This window comes from Pelecanus crispus, chromosome 9, assembly GCF_030463565.1.
Source record: "Pelecanus crispus isolate bPelCri1 chromosome 9, bPelCri1.pri, whole genome shotgun sequence".
Classification (NCBI taxonomy): domain Eukaryota; kingdom Metazoa; phylum Chordata; class Aves; order Pelecaniformes; family Pelecanidae; genus Pelecanus; species Pelecanus crispus.
In genome coordinates, this window is record NC_134651.1 from 38,595,049 (window position 1) to 38,609,689 (window position 14,641).

Genomic DNA, 14,641 nt, shown 5'->3' on the forward strand with positions numbered 1-14,641 from the left:
TGCAGATGAGTGGCTAACGTGTGCAAGCAGAGCTCCTTGGAACAGGACCGGTGTTACAGTTTGACTGATGATATACAAAAATTGCCCAAATAATGTGTCAACAACATAGCCAGGAAGCAAACTGTGTGAGTCCCTACATAATCTCACGCGGTGCAGAAACGCTGAGTCTGTTACCTCTGTAAGAGCACAGTTAGCAGCACCAGGCGGTTTTCTTGGGGGAAATTATCCAGCAAGCAGCTTGAGCTAAGGCTTGGTAATCAGGGTCAGCAGAGAAGGCAGGTTGCAGTGAATAGTCGGAGTGTGTATGCGACTTGCTGGGCTGCATCGGCAGCATGCCGTTCATAGCTGCTCCTTGCTTCATCATCTTGTGAGACATGCTTCAAATTCCAGATGAAGATTTAAACACAGCATAACTCTGATTTCCAGTAGGGCTGATGGGAAGTAAGGCCTTCAGGAGTCAGCGTTGAGATGCAGTCACTGAGAGGTTAGAAAAACTGCCTACAAAATGAGCACATTTAGTGGGTGGATGTGGTTTTAGTCTGGTGGGTTTATTTTTTTTTTTAATGTAAAAGGAAAGATTCATGTGTGTTAAGGCATGGAGTGTTGTCCTATGGCCTGGACAGTGTAATCCTGAGTTCTGTTCCCCATGTTGCTATGGGTTTGCTGTGAAACCTTTGGCCATTTATTTAACTTCTCTCTCCATCTGTAACAAGATCATATAATCTCTCACACAAAACACAGATACCTCTGATTTCCATGAGATTTTGAGATCATGAGGTACAAGCCGTCATAAAAGCATGGGCCGCTTCCTTCTCCGTACTTCTCTAATACTTCCAAGTGATCCTGGAGTTCAGCATAATTTTCTACATCCATACTTTTGTATTTTAGTCTTCAGTGTAACATGTGAACTGCTCGTACCACTGCTAGTACTACACGTTGTTCCCAAACAGGTATGGCTTGTTTTAAATTGTGGTTGTACTGGCTGATGCTTAGTGGTCCAAGCCATGCAGCTGTAAAAGCGTCTCTTACGTTGTCACTTTTATGTTCTCAGAACATCTGTTTTTAAGGTGATTTCACCTCTTTGACCATGAAAGGTGTTGGTTTTTTGTTTTGTTGTTTTTTTGTTTTTTCTTAATCGTAGTGTTGAAATGAGATTTGATCCAGTTACTTTACCAAAAGAATATCTGACTCGTTTTGACAGAGGGTTGAGATCATGCTCCCCAGGAGGATGCCTTTGTTTTCTAGAGATAAAGTTCCCATAAGAGTTTTTTTATCAGCAACTGTACCAAAAGAAAAACAAGAGTGAAGGGAAAGTAGATTTCTCCAGGCCAGGGTGTAAAACCCTCCACTCCAAATGCCCTTGTGCATCCAAAAGTGTATGTGTTGTCACCAGAGTAGCTAATGGTGTGGTTTTGGCTCAAGTGGCTTACAGACAGGTTGGCCACTGTGCATCTTCTCCCGTTCACCCAAGCCCAGGTGCTATAGCAGAGGAAATGCCATTTTAAGTAGAGGTTGTGATTTCCCAACACTGGAAAGGTAGGTTTCTACAGCATAGTTGCCTTTTTTTGGATGTCAAATGCTATATAATGTTTACTTCCCAGAAACCTTACAGGGAGCATCATTCTGTTGCAAAGGCCATAGCTTGAAAGCCAACAGCCACCCTACACCTTGCAGTAGTCCAACCCGTCTGTGACTGATCTGTGGGGTCATTCACATCTGTGTGTGTTTTCCCCTTTTTAGGTTACACTGTGTGCCTGAGCTGAGCATTTTACCTTTCTGCAGGTCTTCCAAATAAGTCCACGACATACATAGACTGGCAGGTTTTGCCAATTCTGACCATAATAGTTACCATATATACATAAGCATGCAGCTCATTCTCATAAACTTAAGTAGGGATTTGGGCAAGCAGGATGCTGAGGGGGAGAGGCACTTTCATCTATTACTCTGACTTCCTTGGATGATACGGCTGCTCCTTTCACTCACCTTTTCTTATACTTAGTGCCTGTGCTCTCATATGCTTCAGAATATCTGGTCTCCTCCAATGCATCTCGTTCTCATTTTGGGTTTGTATAGTAAACAGATGCTGCAAAGGAGGAGCATCCATACAGGAATTGCCAGTCTCCAGTCCAAAGGCTCTGCTCAGGTTTGAGGGTGGTTATGCCCCTCCCTGCAAACATTTTTTTCTTTTTTTCTATTGCAAATGCATCTCAGATGCATTATCAGCTTCACAGATGCATTTTCTTTTTCCATCCAGAAATTCTGTCTAGGTGGAAGAAGCTGAATTTGACCCTCAGTCTGGGATTTTTGGATGCCTGGCAGCCCCACCAACTTCCCAGCCTCCTGAAATCCCAGACAGATGGCCACTGCACATGCACAAACTGTTGAGCACATATCCAGCGAGTCAGAAGCATTTGGGAAGTTTGATCATAGCTACCTGCATGTAATGTGCATGGTAGGACCAGTGCATTGTACTCATTTCATAGCGTGTGGACTGCACAGAAATCTAGGAGGCTAACACGCTGCTGCTCTTCCTGCGAGGTTGTCCCTTGCCAGAACTTGGTCCTCTGTGAGAAATGGAGCTCTTCCATCTTCCGTGTGCTGCGTCCAGCATAGGCTGTTGCACTTTGATACAAATATTTTTTCCCTCTCCTCCAGGTGTTATCAGCATAATTTTTTTTAAAAATTAAATTTCTAGTATTTGTCGCCTTGCCTAGCAGAAGACTGGGTTTGAGTGTGAAAACTGGAAATACAAAGCTCTGGTGGTAGGGAGTCACTTGTCCATTACCTTTAGCAGGCTTTTAGGTTTAAAATGGATCTTCCGTATAAACGTTAAAAGGTAACAAATATGGGTTATCATGCCTTGCAGCAGGTTTTCATTCAGTGGTAATGATTTTACTTCCGTGTTATTGATCGGTGCCCATCACAAGAATGGAGCAGGCCAGCTGCCCAACTTCATGCCAAATACTGTGCAGAAACTTAGGCCAAAAGCAGGGAAGCCACTGGTTTGCTAGTGACACTTCAAGGAGAATTTAGGCAGGTGAAAATGTCATAACCTGAATAGTAATAATGGAATGAAGACACCGAGGCTGACAACCCCCTGCTGTCCAGGAAATGTCCCACAATCTTTACTGACCAGCCTTTTGAAAAAAAGACATTTCAAGCAACAGTATGCCAATCTAATGCTATTTGCAGTCATTCCTTCCATATTGTTTCAGCGAAGTGCATGTATTTTCTCCTGAATCCATGCATTTCCCATGTAAGCGTTGGTTGTTCTCAGTTCTGAGCTCTGAGAGCTAGTTACAGAGCTTGTGGAGCTCATAGTACTGCAGCTCCAGTAGAAGAAATGCACAAAATTTGCTTTCATAATTTTATAACGTAGTTTCTACGTATGAATGCTCCGATGTGCGTTATGTGAATGAGCTTTCTCTTTCTCTTTGGTTCCTAGCTGTATGTCTCTTCAGAGAGCCGCTTCAACACCTTAGCAGAGTTGGTCCATCATCATTCAACTGTCGCAGATGGGCTCATCACCACTTTGCACTACCCGGCGCCCAAACGCAATAAGCCCACTATCTATGGTGTGTCTCCAAACTACGACAAATGGGAGATAGAGCGAACTGACATCACGATGAAGCACAAGCTTGGTGGAGGGCAGTATGGAGAGGTGTATGAAGGAGTCTGGAAGAAGTACAACCTTACAGTGGCTGTGAAGACTCTAAAGGTAGGACTCAAGTCTCTGAGCATTCCCATTCATCTCCTTTCAGCAGGAACCGTGTTCAGGCAGGCTGCCTGCCCTCAGCCATAGCTAGACATTTTGGGTCGGCGATGGCCCTTCCTTTCTGTGCTGTAGGCTTGGAATAGAGTATTTTTGAAAGAGCTTAATCCTATTACGGTTTTATGTGATACCTGAAACGCTTGTAACTAAACAAAGGAGGATGATAACAGCGTAATTTTTACTTTAGAACGGATGAAACCTTAGAAATATAAATAGTGCCATGACATTTCGCATTCAGGGTGTGGCAAAAGTGAGCTGTTCGTGGATGAACACACTAACACAAGCTGGTGTATTAAGGAAAATTGTGGATTGTGAGTCAGGCAACATAAAATTCAAAGGCTGCGCTTCAGGGAGGCTTTACGTGTTTTGATTTTCTGTCTTATCTGGCATCTTTCCGAAAATACAAGCTCCCTGTGTACCTGGAATTCTTAAACAATTGTTCACAGCTGCTTTTTATCAAAAAATACAAGAGGAGGAAAAAGTGTATCCAAGCTAAAATGTATTAAAATTTGTAAGTGGCTTTAATGAGGAACTGGATAATCAGTTCTGTTTCTGGCTCTGCTCCCTGATTTCTGTGTCTTGGTTTCTTTGTCTCTTGAAATGCAAATAGTGCTCTGTGAGTTCATAAGGTCATTGCTTAATTCATTTCTGTTTATAAAAATGTCTTGAGATTTTCTGGCAGCATCCACACACATTGCATTTGATTGCTTAATAAGAGTTTATGCTAACTTGACACCATGTTCTCTCTCCTCCAATGGGGATGTGGTTTGGTCTCGCAGAAACAAACAGAACGGGGTTTTTGGTTTGTTTCTTTTTGGTTTTTGCAATGGAAATTTTGAAGTGGAGAGAACTGTGTAGATGGCTTAGTGTCAGGGGAAGAACGTTTCCTTGATTTGGGGAAAATATTTCGTCCTTAGGCTCTGAGCAGCGGCTACCTCAGTATTTCTGAGTTGCTATGGTTGCAGAAAGTATTTTCATTTTGGCCTTTCTTGTACTCTGGAGATTCCTGTTGCTGCTCCCCAGCGGGGGAGAATCCAAGTGCCTGCTTGCACAGGGAGCGAGTGACACCTAGTGTTATCCCTGCTCGGATCCAGCATGCTGGGGACCGCAGGGCTTACTTGGGAGCATTGCAATGCAGCTGGAGCTGGGAGGTGACCAGATTGTACAAAATGCCTGTTTATAGTGAAAAGGAGAGACCAGTTCTTTCCTGGAACGTTGTTTGCTGTAACATCTCTTTTCTGGCTTCTGGTTGCAGTGTGAGGATACCCGACGTCTTCAGACTTCTCATTTTGCTCCAAACCGTAGTTGTTGCTTTCATTGTCTTCTCTCTCAAACCCATCAACAAAGGCAAATTGTGTGTTATCCCATAAAATCGGTTTGTGCACAAGGAGAAACCTTAAGACAGACCATGGATGTTTCAAATATATCAAATAAATATTTAATGAAACATGACTAAAAGTGGTTCATAATGTAGTATGGAGCAGCATGTTCCACTGGGGAATGTAAGAATAACCAAGAGGAGAGTTGAGAAACACTTCAACCTGCAATTATGCGCACTAAAACCATCCTTAAAAGCAAATTTGCAATCCACCTTCCTTAAATCCATCAGTCTACTGCCTGACAGGTGGGATTATAGCTTTCCTCAGAGTTTTGGGAAACATTTTTAAATCACATTTATATCCTAGTTCTACTGGGGAAAACAAGCTCTCCGCAGCTTCTGCACAAATGTTCAAATGACTCACTTCATTTTCCTCTGAGAGAATATTTTTCAAAACTCTATGTGGCTCTTCTTGTTCCTTCCCCATCTACTCCAGATATCTCTATAAGAAACATAAAGGGGAGGGAAAACTAAAAGAGAGAAAAAAAAAAAATCATTCCAACTTCTTTTTGAACAGTGATGCTTATGAACACCCATTTGTTGTTCCATTTTCTATCAAGTGTCTAAATGTAGCTCATAGCTACCGCAAAACACTAGATCACGCACGAAGGCAATCCAAGCAGCACACGCTGTTCCTCAGTTGCATTTAACTGGGAAGTGCTAGACAATGTTTTGGTGCTCAGATGTTTCCCATTAAAATAGATCATTGGAAGCTCAGTGAGTTGCACAGGACACATCAGTATTTATAAGGGTCTGTTATCATAACAGGACACATTCTGAATTTGTGTTTTTACACCTGATGTTGATGGGAAGGGGCATGAGGTAGGCAGTGGCTGCAGTAGCTGGGAGCGGAGCTGCGTGACCTGCGTATCGTTGGACCGAATGCAGCCTGCTGTGACTGTGGCCAAACCTTGTTCCCTGTGAGGGCCGTGTAATGGCTGAACTGTTTTGAGCTGGTCATCTCAGCACATTTCTTACTGCACACCTCGAGTCTGCATCCGTTAGGACTGCCTCTTCTTCTTTCTTTAATTTTATTTATTTTGAAATTTTTTTCCCCAACAGAGAAGCCTGTGTTTTAAATGAGGCAACATGCAACCCTGGTGTCTCTTAATGCCATGGCATGGTCCTGTGCTCTGCTAGGAAAATATTGTGTAGCCAGAACTGGTTTATTTCTTCTGTGGTTTTGTACAGTGGAAGATGGAAGCTGGTTAAGCTTGGTCCTTTGCATGAGATCAGATTTTCAGAGCAATCATTGTTGCAGTAGTTCTCTCTGTGTCCTTCCTATTAATTTGGTCACTGAGAGGTAAGAGATTTAAAACAGTGGAACAGCTATGCAGAGGAGCAACCTTTCAGAGTTTGTATAGCATGTGTGAGATAAATGCGTATTTAGGGTAATTTTGCAACCTGGATTATTAACCCAGTTTCCTTTGCCAAAGAAAACAGTTTAAGGTTCTGCTCACATGGACCTTTGGGCTATTAGCTTTGACAGAGTGTGTTCAGCAAATCACAGCTGCCAATCAAGCTAATTGGCAACGAATAGTAAATGATTGAATGAAACTGTTTGAAAAAGGTTCTCATTGCTAGCTGCAAAGCAGAGAGCTGGCTGGGTCTTACAGTGGCAGTCCACTGTTATCGTTCTCACCAGCAGCAGTAAATCCTTTCCAATCCTTCCTTAAAACACTTCGTCCATGTAGCCTGTCAACATTAATCCACCAATGAAAAAAAAAAAATATGGATATAGAAAGCAACATTGCTTTAGGAATAGATCTGTATTTTTGCACCACTTTGAAATGACCTTCTGGCCATTTGGGGCATATTTGCTTCAGAAAGTATGTCTTTTGAGCAAGATTGTATCCTCCTCGGTTTTGTGTTGTGCCAAGCAACTTTATGGCATTCAACAAATAGGTAGTGACACATCTGCTCGGAACGGTTACGTCATGGGTCAGGATCTAAATGCCAGAAATGAAATCTGTGAAACCTCAGGCTTTCAATTATGGAGTGGCTGCCATCAGTCATGCCTCCCCGTCTGAAAGGGGGGATTTCTTTCTCCTACCCAGTGAAAGTGGGGGCCCGCATTTCAGCAGCTTCTCAAGCATTTGATTCTGGCATAGCCTTCATTTTATGTTCATTCTTGTTTCTTTTCTTTTCTGTACTTTTTATTTCATGTTATCTTTTTTTTTTCTGTTAGGAACAAGCACGTTTTTCCTTTTCAACTCCTGAATGGTCCTGTGAGAGGCCCTTCACAAAAGGGATATGGATTTTCTTGCCCCAAAAAGCTCTGTTAGAATAAGAATAATAAAAATAATATTTTTTTTAAATCCTACAAAAAACCAACGTTCCTAACTCCCTGGCATTGTGATGTGGCTACGGGGGAAAATTACCTTGAAAGAACTGTGGCTTATGTTGTCGGTTCGCAGTTCTTTTTGTGTCCTCATACAAAAATCTGTTCCTCCTTTGTGCACGCTGTCCTTGCCAAAGCTTTACCATTGTTCTGCAGGAGGATACCATGGAGGTGGAAGAGTTCTTGAAAGAAGCCGCAGTAATGAAGGAGATCAAGCATCCGAACTTGGTGCAATTATTAGGTAAGTGATAAATACCAAGCAGGGGGATTTGAACTAAACCCTTGTGCAGTGATATGGATGTTAAGGAGCAGATAAGCCGCTTACCATACCAAGGCTTTAAATACAGGCACTTATTGTCTGGCAAAATTCACAATTTGTACCACTAATGCATGATTTTTAATGATCTCGTCTCCCTAATGTTGAAGTTGCCAGAGCCTGAAGCAGAAAATTAAAACCCTCTCTTAACCACTTCCAAGCAGAACTTATTCTTTCTGTGAGCCCCATACTTCTACCTTCGAGAGGTATAAATTGCCCTAGAGAACAAAACCTGAAGATTCACCAATATTCTCAAACATTCATTGTAAACATTACGTTGGTCCCTAGGGGTGTGCACGCGGGAACCTCCTTTCTACATCATTACGGAGTTCATGACGTATGGGAATCTGTTGGATTATCTGCGTGAGTGTAACCGGCAGGAGGTGAATGCCGTGGTGCTACTGTACATGGCAACTCAGATCTCCTCAGCCATGGAGTACCTGGAGAAGAAAAACTTCATTCACAGGTAGGAAGGACAGTGTGCGCACCCCTGAATCTTGAGTACAAAACACCCCTTGATTTATTTTCCTGCCTTTCAAATTATCACGGCATCGACTCGGATGCAGTTGGTGTCCTGTATTTAACACGCTAGTGCATTGCACTACATTAACCTGTCTATAGGATGGTCTACTAATTGTTTTTCTCTCAGTATTTTTCTCTTTACCTTTGAAATAGATGCACGTTGAAGACATATCAGTACTTTTATGTTTTGGACAAGGGCCTTAAATGTAAATGCTTCCCAAAGTAACGGGCTCTTAATGGACCAGATAAGCTACTGCTAACAGCCATTAAAAACTGCTGCAGTTGATGTTGCTGGATGCATGCAGGTGCTCACAGCAAAGCCACCCTCTTAGTGCCTTCTTATCCCATCTTCTTTCTTGTTTCTTCAACTTTTTTTTTTTTCCTGTCGTCTTTAGGGATTGTTTCCCACTATTGTCCAGATTGCGTATTCACTTTAATAAGCATCTCTGCAGTTTTAAAAGTCTCAGAGACTCTGACCTTTAAGTGTGCTGCAATTATGGCTAGAGCTTTGCATTCTTCATCTGTAGAAATGGCCTCCTAGCAATATAATGACACATCCTGCGCGAAGGTTTGAGAGTCGCTGAGCTTTATACAAGGTGCTCTCTGTGCCATAGCGTGACCTTTCCTGCCCAATTAACTGGAATATGAAATTAGCACATGTTTTTTCATAGAGACAAATATGAAGATCGTGTGTAAAGTTCTAGGTGCTCCTCTAAGTCATGCATTGCCTTTGCTGCCTGAAAGGCCCGTTTAAATGCTTCTGTCAGTCAATAAAGTGAACAGTGGTGCCGCAAATTAAAATTTCCAGCCTTTGATTTGGTCTGTTGAAAATATTTCATCCCTTCAGCTTGTAGGAAGTGAACTTTAAAAACGGCTTTGTGTGAATCCCATTTGTCTGCTCTCCCGTTCATTTTATTTCCTCTTATTTCTGATGACCCATTTATCTAAAATAAATAGTAGCATTTTTCCTTATCAGCCACCCCCATACCCACCTACCCAATTATTTTAAGAGCGTTGTCACAATTCACATCCATGGATTCAAACGCTGCGCTGTGACCTCATTTAATGAATCAGGAAGGAGGAAGAATTTGGTTATGAAGAGGAGCCTTTATTTAGACACACATTGTAGTAATCAGCATTGATAAGAAGGTATATTCAAAAACACTGGGAAAATTTAATGGGCATTTAGTAAGACATACTTTTTTTTAATTTATTCTGATTGAGCAGACCAAGCAAAAGAAACAGCAGTGTCTGCCTCGTATCTAAAGATCTCACTCAAGCTTTCTGGTAGAATCAATTTTTAGTTCAACGTGACATAATCTGGAGAAGTATTTTTAACGAAACCTAATATTAGGAGAAATGTACTTCTGTGCTTTACATTTTCATACTCGTGAAGCATTTCCGAGGGTGCTGACAGCATGTATGAGCCAGGGATGTGGGAAATGCAACATGCACACCTCTCACCTGCCAGGGTGGAGGCAGGTAAAAAAATGTGGACGAAAAGCTTAACTTGCTTATTGCCCAGTCCTTTAAAAAATGTAAGTACTGATAGCAGAGGCTACAACAGGTTTGAAAAGGCCACAACATGGTGTGGAGAAGTTGTGTTGTAAAATGTGGTACGCTTGGGAGGAAGAAGAGCATACCTGGGAGCTAAACCTGGTGCTTGAGCAAGGACTGGAAAAGGAATTCTAGAGAGTGACTGGTGTTGGCTGGGGTGACTGAAGTGCTAGAGAGGTGGGCAAGAAGTGAGGCATGGAGACTTATTCAGTGCTCATCCTCAGCTATTGATAACTTGAGCACTGACATTTCTTTAAATTATTTTTATCCTGAGGGTGGCAGCTTTTATTGAAAGTGAGGGGGCTTCTTGAAGCTTTCACTTCAAATTAACACAAAAAAAAAAAAAAAAAAAAAGTTTGGATGACAGTCTTAAAAACCAGAATGGAAAATAACTTTCCCTCTTACATGTATGTGTATAACTACATAACTTCTGTGTAATACTTGGATCAAAATAATCACATGCAGGCCCAGGTTTCTTTGGGAACAGCAGGTTTCCTTGCTATCGCTAGAAGTGAGATGGTAAAGATTTCTCATTGCCTATTTTTGTTCTTGTTTTTAGGGACCTCGCTGCCAGAAACTGCCTTGTAGGGGAGAACCACTTGGTGAAGGTGGCAGACTTTGGCCTGAGCAGGCTAATGACAGGCGACACATACACTGCCCATGCCGGAGCAAAATTCCCCATCAAGTGGACTGCGCCGGAAAGCCTGGCCTACAACAAGTTCTCCATTAAATCTGATGTTTGGGGTAAGAATTTGCATGTAGGAATTAATGCAGATTATAGTCTTTTCCAGGGCTGTGAAATGAGGACATTGTGAAACATTTCAGGAGGGAGCGCATTCCCTGGTTTGAGCCGTATTGTTATGTGAGCTTGTCAGAGTGCAGGAACTAATCTCTGCTAAGTCAGTCTTTGAGTGGAGCACTGAGGATGCCGACCTGACTTTGTGTGTTTGAATCTTTGGCAAGTATGAAAATAAAGGATACTGTAGTGTTTATAGAAATTTATGAAATGGGGCTGGAGGGTGCCGATACTACTGCCTTGATAGAGTTCTGGCACAAGACTATGAAGCAATATATTGTTATATAGCCAGGAACTTTCTAACTACTTCAAGGAGGAAAGTGAGAATCGGGTTCGTTTTATGTTTAAAAAAAAAAAAAAAATTATGTGTGTATCTGTCTAGCGATAGCTCCAAGCTCGTCTTTCTGCATTTTAAAAGAATAATCTTTGGAATGAGATGAGGAGAAACAGAGGGAAAATTTGATGACAAATGGTTATTGAAGAGCCCTGAGGTGCTGGTGATAAGAGTAGGCTTAGATAAATGGAGCTACATTCTATCAAATCTGACCGCAGAAAATCTCATTGTACTTTTTATCAGCCTTTCTTTGGGTTTTATATCTCTGCCATAGCTGTTGGTCAAATTCTCAAAAGTGCCCAGTGACATGAGATAGAAGTTTGTGGGACGTGGTCCCAAAGGCACTTGGAAAATGTTATCCTGAGCATCTTCTATATATAAAACAGATAATAGTGAAGCAACGATGAAGTTTTCTGGAGTTTTGGGGTAACTGTGCAGAGAAAGGCTTTATTTTGAAGAAACTTTTAGGTAGATGGCTGACGTAAAAAGTTTTATAGACGGGGGAGGAAACCCCAAACCAGCCTACCAAGGAGTATGTGATTGCTGACCAAGGTGTTTCTTCTGCTTTGGACTTGCACGTGGTCGTGTTGGCTGCTGCTGGGTATCTGCCAGAGTCTCAAGGATGCTGCTGTATTGCTGTGGTGGCTGCAGGATCCCCGTTGCATGTAAATAGTAGAGTACTCAGGGAGGAAAGATCCAAAAGGAGTATTGGGTATATTTAATTAGGGTTAGCGTAACCTTGCATAGTGAGAGTCGGGGCAGTGGACTTTGGGATCTGATTAGAGCAAGCCGGCCGTCCCTGGAGGCCACGGCTGCTGCTGGGCACGCCAGAGTTTAGACACTTTCACCTCACTGCCTCAAGACAGCAATCAAAGAAAATTGTGCACAGAAATGTCTAACGCAAATCGCTCTTGGTGGCGTTACCATGTGATGTGATGTGATTTCCTTACTTATGCAGAATTGTAATCGCTTTCTCTTCAGGTTAAGGACAGAATAGGGTGACTGAACTAATTACATGCAGGTTGTTGAACTGGTGTTGAGTCTATTCTGCGTGCCCGACTCCTGGCTTAGCTGACTGACCCTGGTGTTGACCTGCATCCCCACTGACTTCTGGGACTTGAATGCCTCGCCTGTTTCAAGACCTTTTTTATGCTCTCTTTTCCTGTTCAGCTTTCCCTGTGACCAAAATGTCTTGCCCTCACCCCGTCTTGTTGGTAGCAACTGCTGAAACGTTCCTCTCACCGCTGCCTCCCAGGTTTCCCCTCTAGACCGTGCTGCAGCTAAACAAGGGCACCCCGAAAACACTGGGCTATTAAAATGTGCGAGTCCTCTAGGGAGAGGTTGCAGATGAGAGGAGCTGTCAGATTGAGGGAGAGACTGCAGTGCAGCAGTGAAACGGTTTCAGCTAATCCACTGTGAAGTCTCTTAATTGTGCCTTTAATAAGACTTGAAGGATCTCAAGGCATTCAGGTTTGAGACAACTGATACATTGAAAATTAGTCTAATTCTACCCTGTCATATCGCAGGAGACTTGTCTCTGCTGACGAAGAGGCTTGTTATGCTTCTTTAACATTTAAGTTGCTGCTGAGCATGGGATCTGAGCCACCAAGAGCTGGTTTAAGTGTGCAGCACTGTTTAGTGACCACTCCTACTAAACATCCTCTCAAATTTAAGAGGAAAACAAAGATTATTGATTTTTCTTTTTTTTTTTTTTTTTCCTTCTTCTTTCTCCCTCCTCCCCTCCACTGCAGCCTTTGGTGTTCTGCTGTGGGAAATTGCGACCTATGGCATGTCCCCTTACCCTGGGATTGACCTGTCTCAAGTCTATGAGCTGCTGGAGAAAGACTACCGTATGGAGCGCCCTGAAGGCTGTCCTGAGAAAGTTTATGAGCTCATGAGAGCATGTAAGTGTTCCTCAATCCTCATGCTGCAAATGCTGCTTCTTGGCTCTGCAGAGGTGCAGTAAAAGTGCCAGCATCTGGCCACATACAGCAAGGCATGAGAAACCCCCTGCCAGTTCCAGTGAAGGTACAAATCTGTGTAGAAGCCCTTGGTTAAAACTGCTTTCCCCAGAGGATGAACATGCTATGAAACCAGCCATTCTTCTCTACTGGGAGCACATAGAGCTGGGGGAGAGATTTGTTGTTCAGCTCAATGTTTTCTTTGTCTCCCTTTTCCTGACAACTTAGAGAAAAGCTTGTGCTCTAAGGATGAAGCAGGAGCTTCATTAGGCTTCTCTAAGGGACTGACTGTTACTCTTCCACTGTGGCCTTTTGGTACATCACTTACAGTGTGATACATTTTTTTCCAGCATTACTTTGGCTCAGTGGTAGTTGCGGATGCCCAGCACCCTTCAAATGAGGTTTCCATGTCATTATTTTCTCTCGCCCATTTTATAAAAAAGGAATTGCGATAGCTAGCTCGTCCTGGTGTAGTGTACTGAATATCTAATGCTGGCAGGAATTTTTGAGTGGTGTTGTTTTTTCAGGCTGGCAGTGGAGCCCTTCTGATAGACCCTCCTTTGCTGAGATCCATCAGGCCTTTGAAACGATGTTTCAGGAATCCAGCATATCTGATGGTAGGTCTGGGTCCCTCTTGGAGCGGCAATGCCAGGGATGGGAAAAAGGCCAACTGCATCCTTAACGCTGCATGTTTTTCATAGGCTGCTTTGCAGTCAAACTCAGTCTTAGGTTATACTGCCTGGCATAAATGGTGTAGAAAGCAGAGGGGCGTTTACATGTGGGCTTTTTCTGTGTGTGGGCATGCATCTGATTTTAAAGGGCCCAAATGGCTGAACAACCTCAAGGAACCTCTACTTTGTGTTGTTTGCTTTTCTTTTGCGCTATTAACTCTGAACAGCACGATAGTTTTTATCTTCTGTTGATTGTAGTGATTTTCTTCTGTGCATTGCAGAGGTGGAGAAGGAATTGGGAAAGAAGGGCATGAGGAGTGTGGTGAGCAATTTCCTCCAGGCCCCGGAGTTACCAACCAAAACACGAACGTCAAGGAGAGCTGCTGAAAGCAAAGATGCCAACGAGGGCTTGGAGACTACACATGCTCGAGGCCAGGGAGAATGTGGTAGGTTTTAATTAAAGTCATTATTCCTTCAGGAAATACAGAGGAAAACAAAATACATGTCCAGCTCCAGGTCTTCACCTAGGAAAAGCTGTGTCTAATAACAGGTGCCATCTTTCTGCAGCAGTATTGTGTTTCTGGGTGACAGACTGCTGAGTTTGCTTTACTGGGTTGAGAACTCCTTTTATTATTTTTTGCAAAGGTAGGTTGTTAATCTTGGGACCAGATACACACACAGACACAGAGCAGCTAGGAGCGTGAATCCTTAACTGGCTGAGGGATTGGTGCTATACCTGCCGTTGCTTAGAGAAGCCCTAGGAGTTCTTTTAACTTAATGGCTGTTGCCTGCAGCTCCCTATAGACCAGCGCCTGAGCACGGAGCTCTCTGATCATATCCTCTTCCCATTCCCTGGTAGGAGCTATCAGTGGGATCTCCCACTGCATCTGAGTACTGGATAATCTGCTGTGTTCAAGCCACTTTACACTACCGCACTGCATAATTTAAAGCAGGACGATTGCTCGGGTTTAGCAAGCCCCATAAGGGAGGTTT

General features: G+C 42.9%; 1 protein-coding gene across 2 annotated transcripts in view; it reads left to right on the forward strand.

Annotated features, from left to right (window-relative positions):
* ABL1 (ABL proto-oncogene 1, non-receptor tyrosine kinase) overlaps positions 1-14,641 on the forward strand; it is an 81,663-nt gene that overhangs the window by 63,440 nt on the left and 3,582 nt on the right. For both annotated transcript variants that reach the window (XM_075716059.1, XM_075716060.1), the window contains exons 4-10: positions 3,446-3,718; positions 7,648-7,732; positions 8,096-8,273; positions 10,446-10,630; positions 12,768-12,920; positions 13,505-13,594; positions 13,930-14,094. In XM_075716059.1, the coding sequence (XP_075572174.1) occupies positions 3,446-3,718; positions 7,648-7,732; positions 8,096-8,273; positions 10,446-10,630; positions 12,768-12,920; positions 13,505-13,594; positions 13,930-14,094 (1,129 nt within the window). The remainder of the gene's footprint in view (positions 1-3,445; positions 3,719-7,647; positions 7,733-8,095; positions 8,274-10,445; positions 10,631-12,767; positions 12,921-13,504; positions 13,595-13,929; positions 14,095-14,641) is intronic.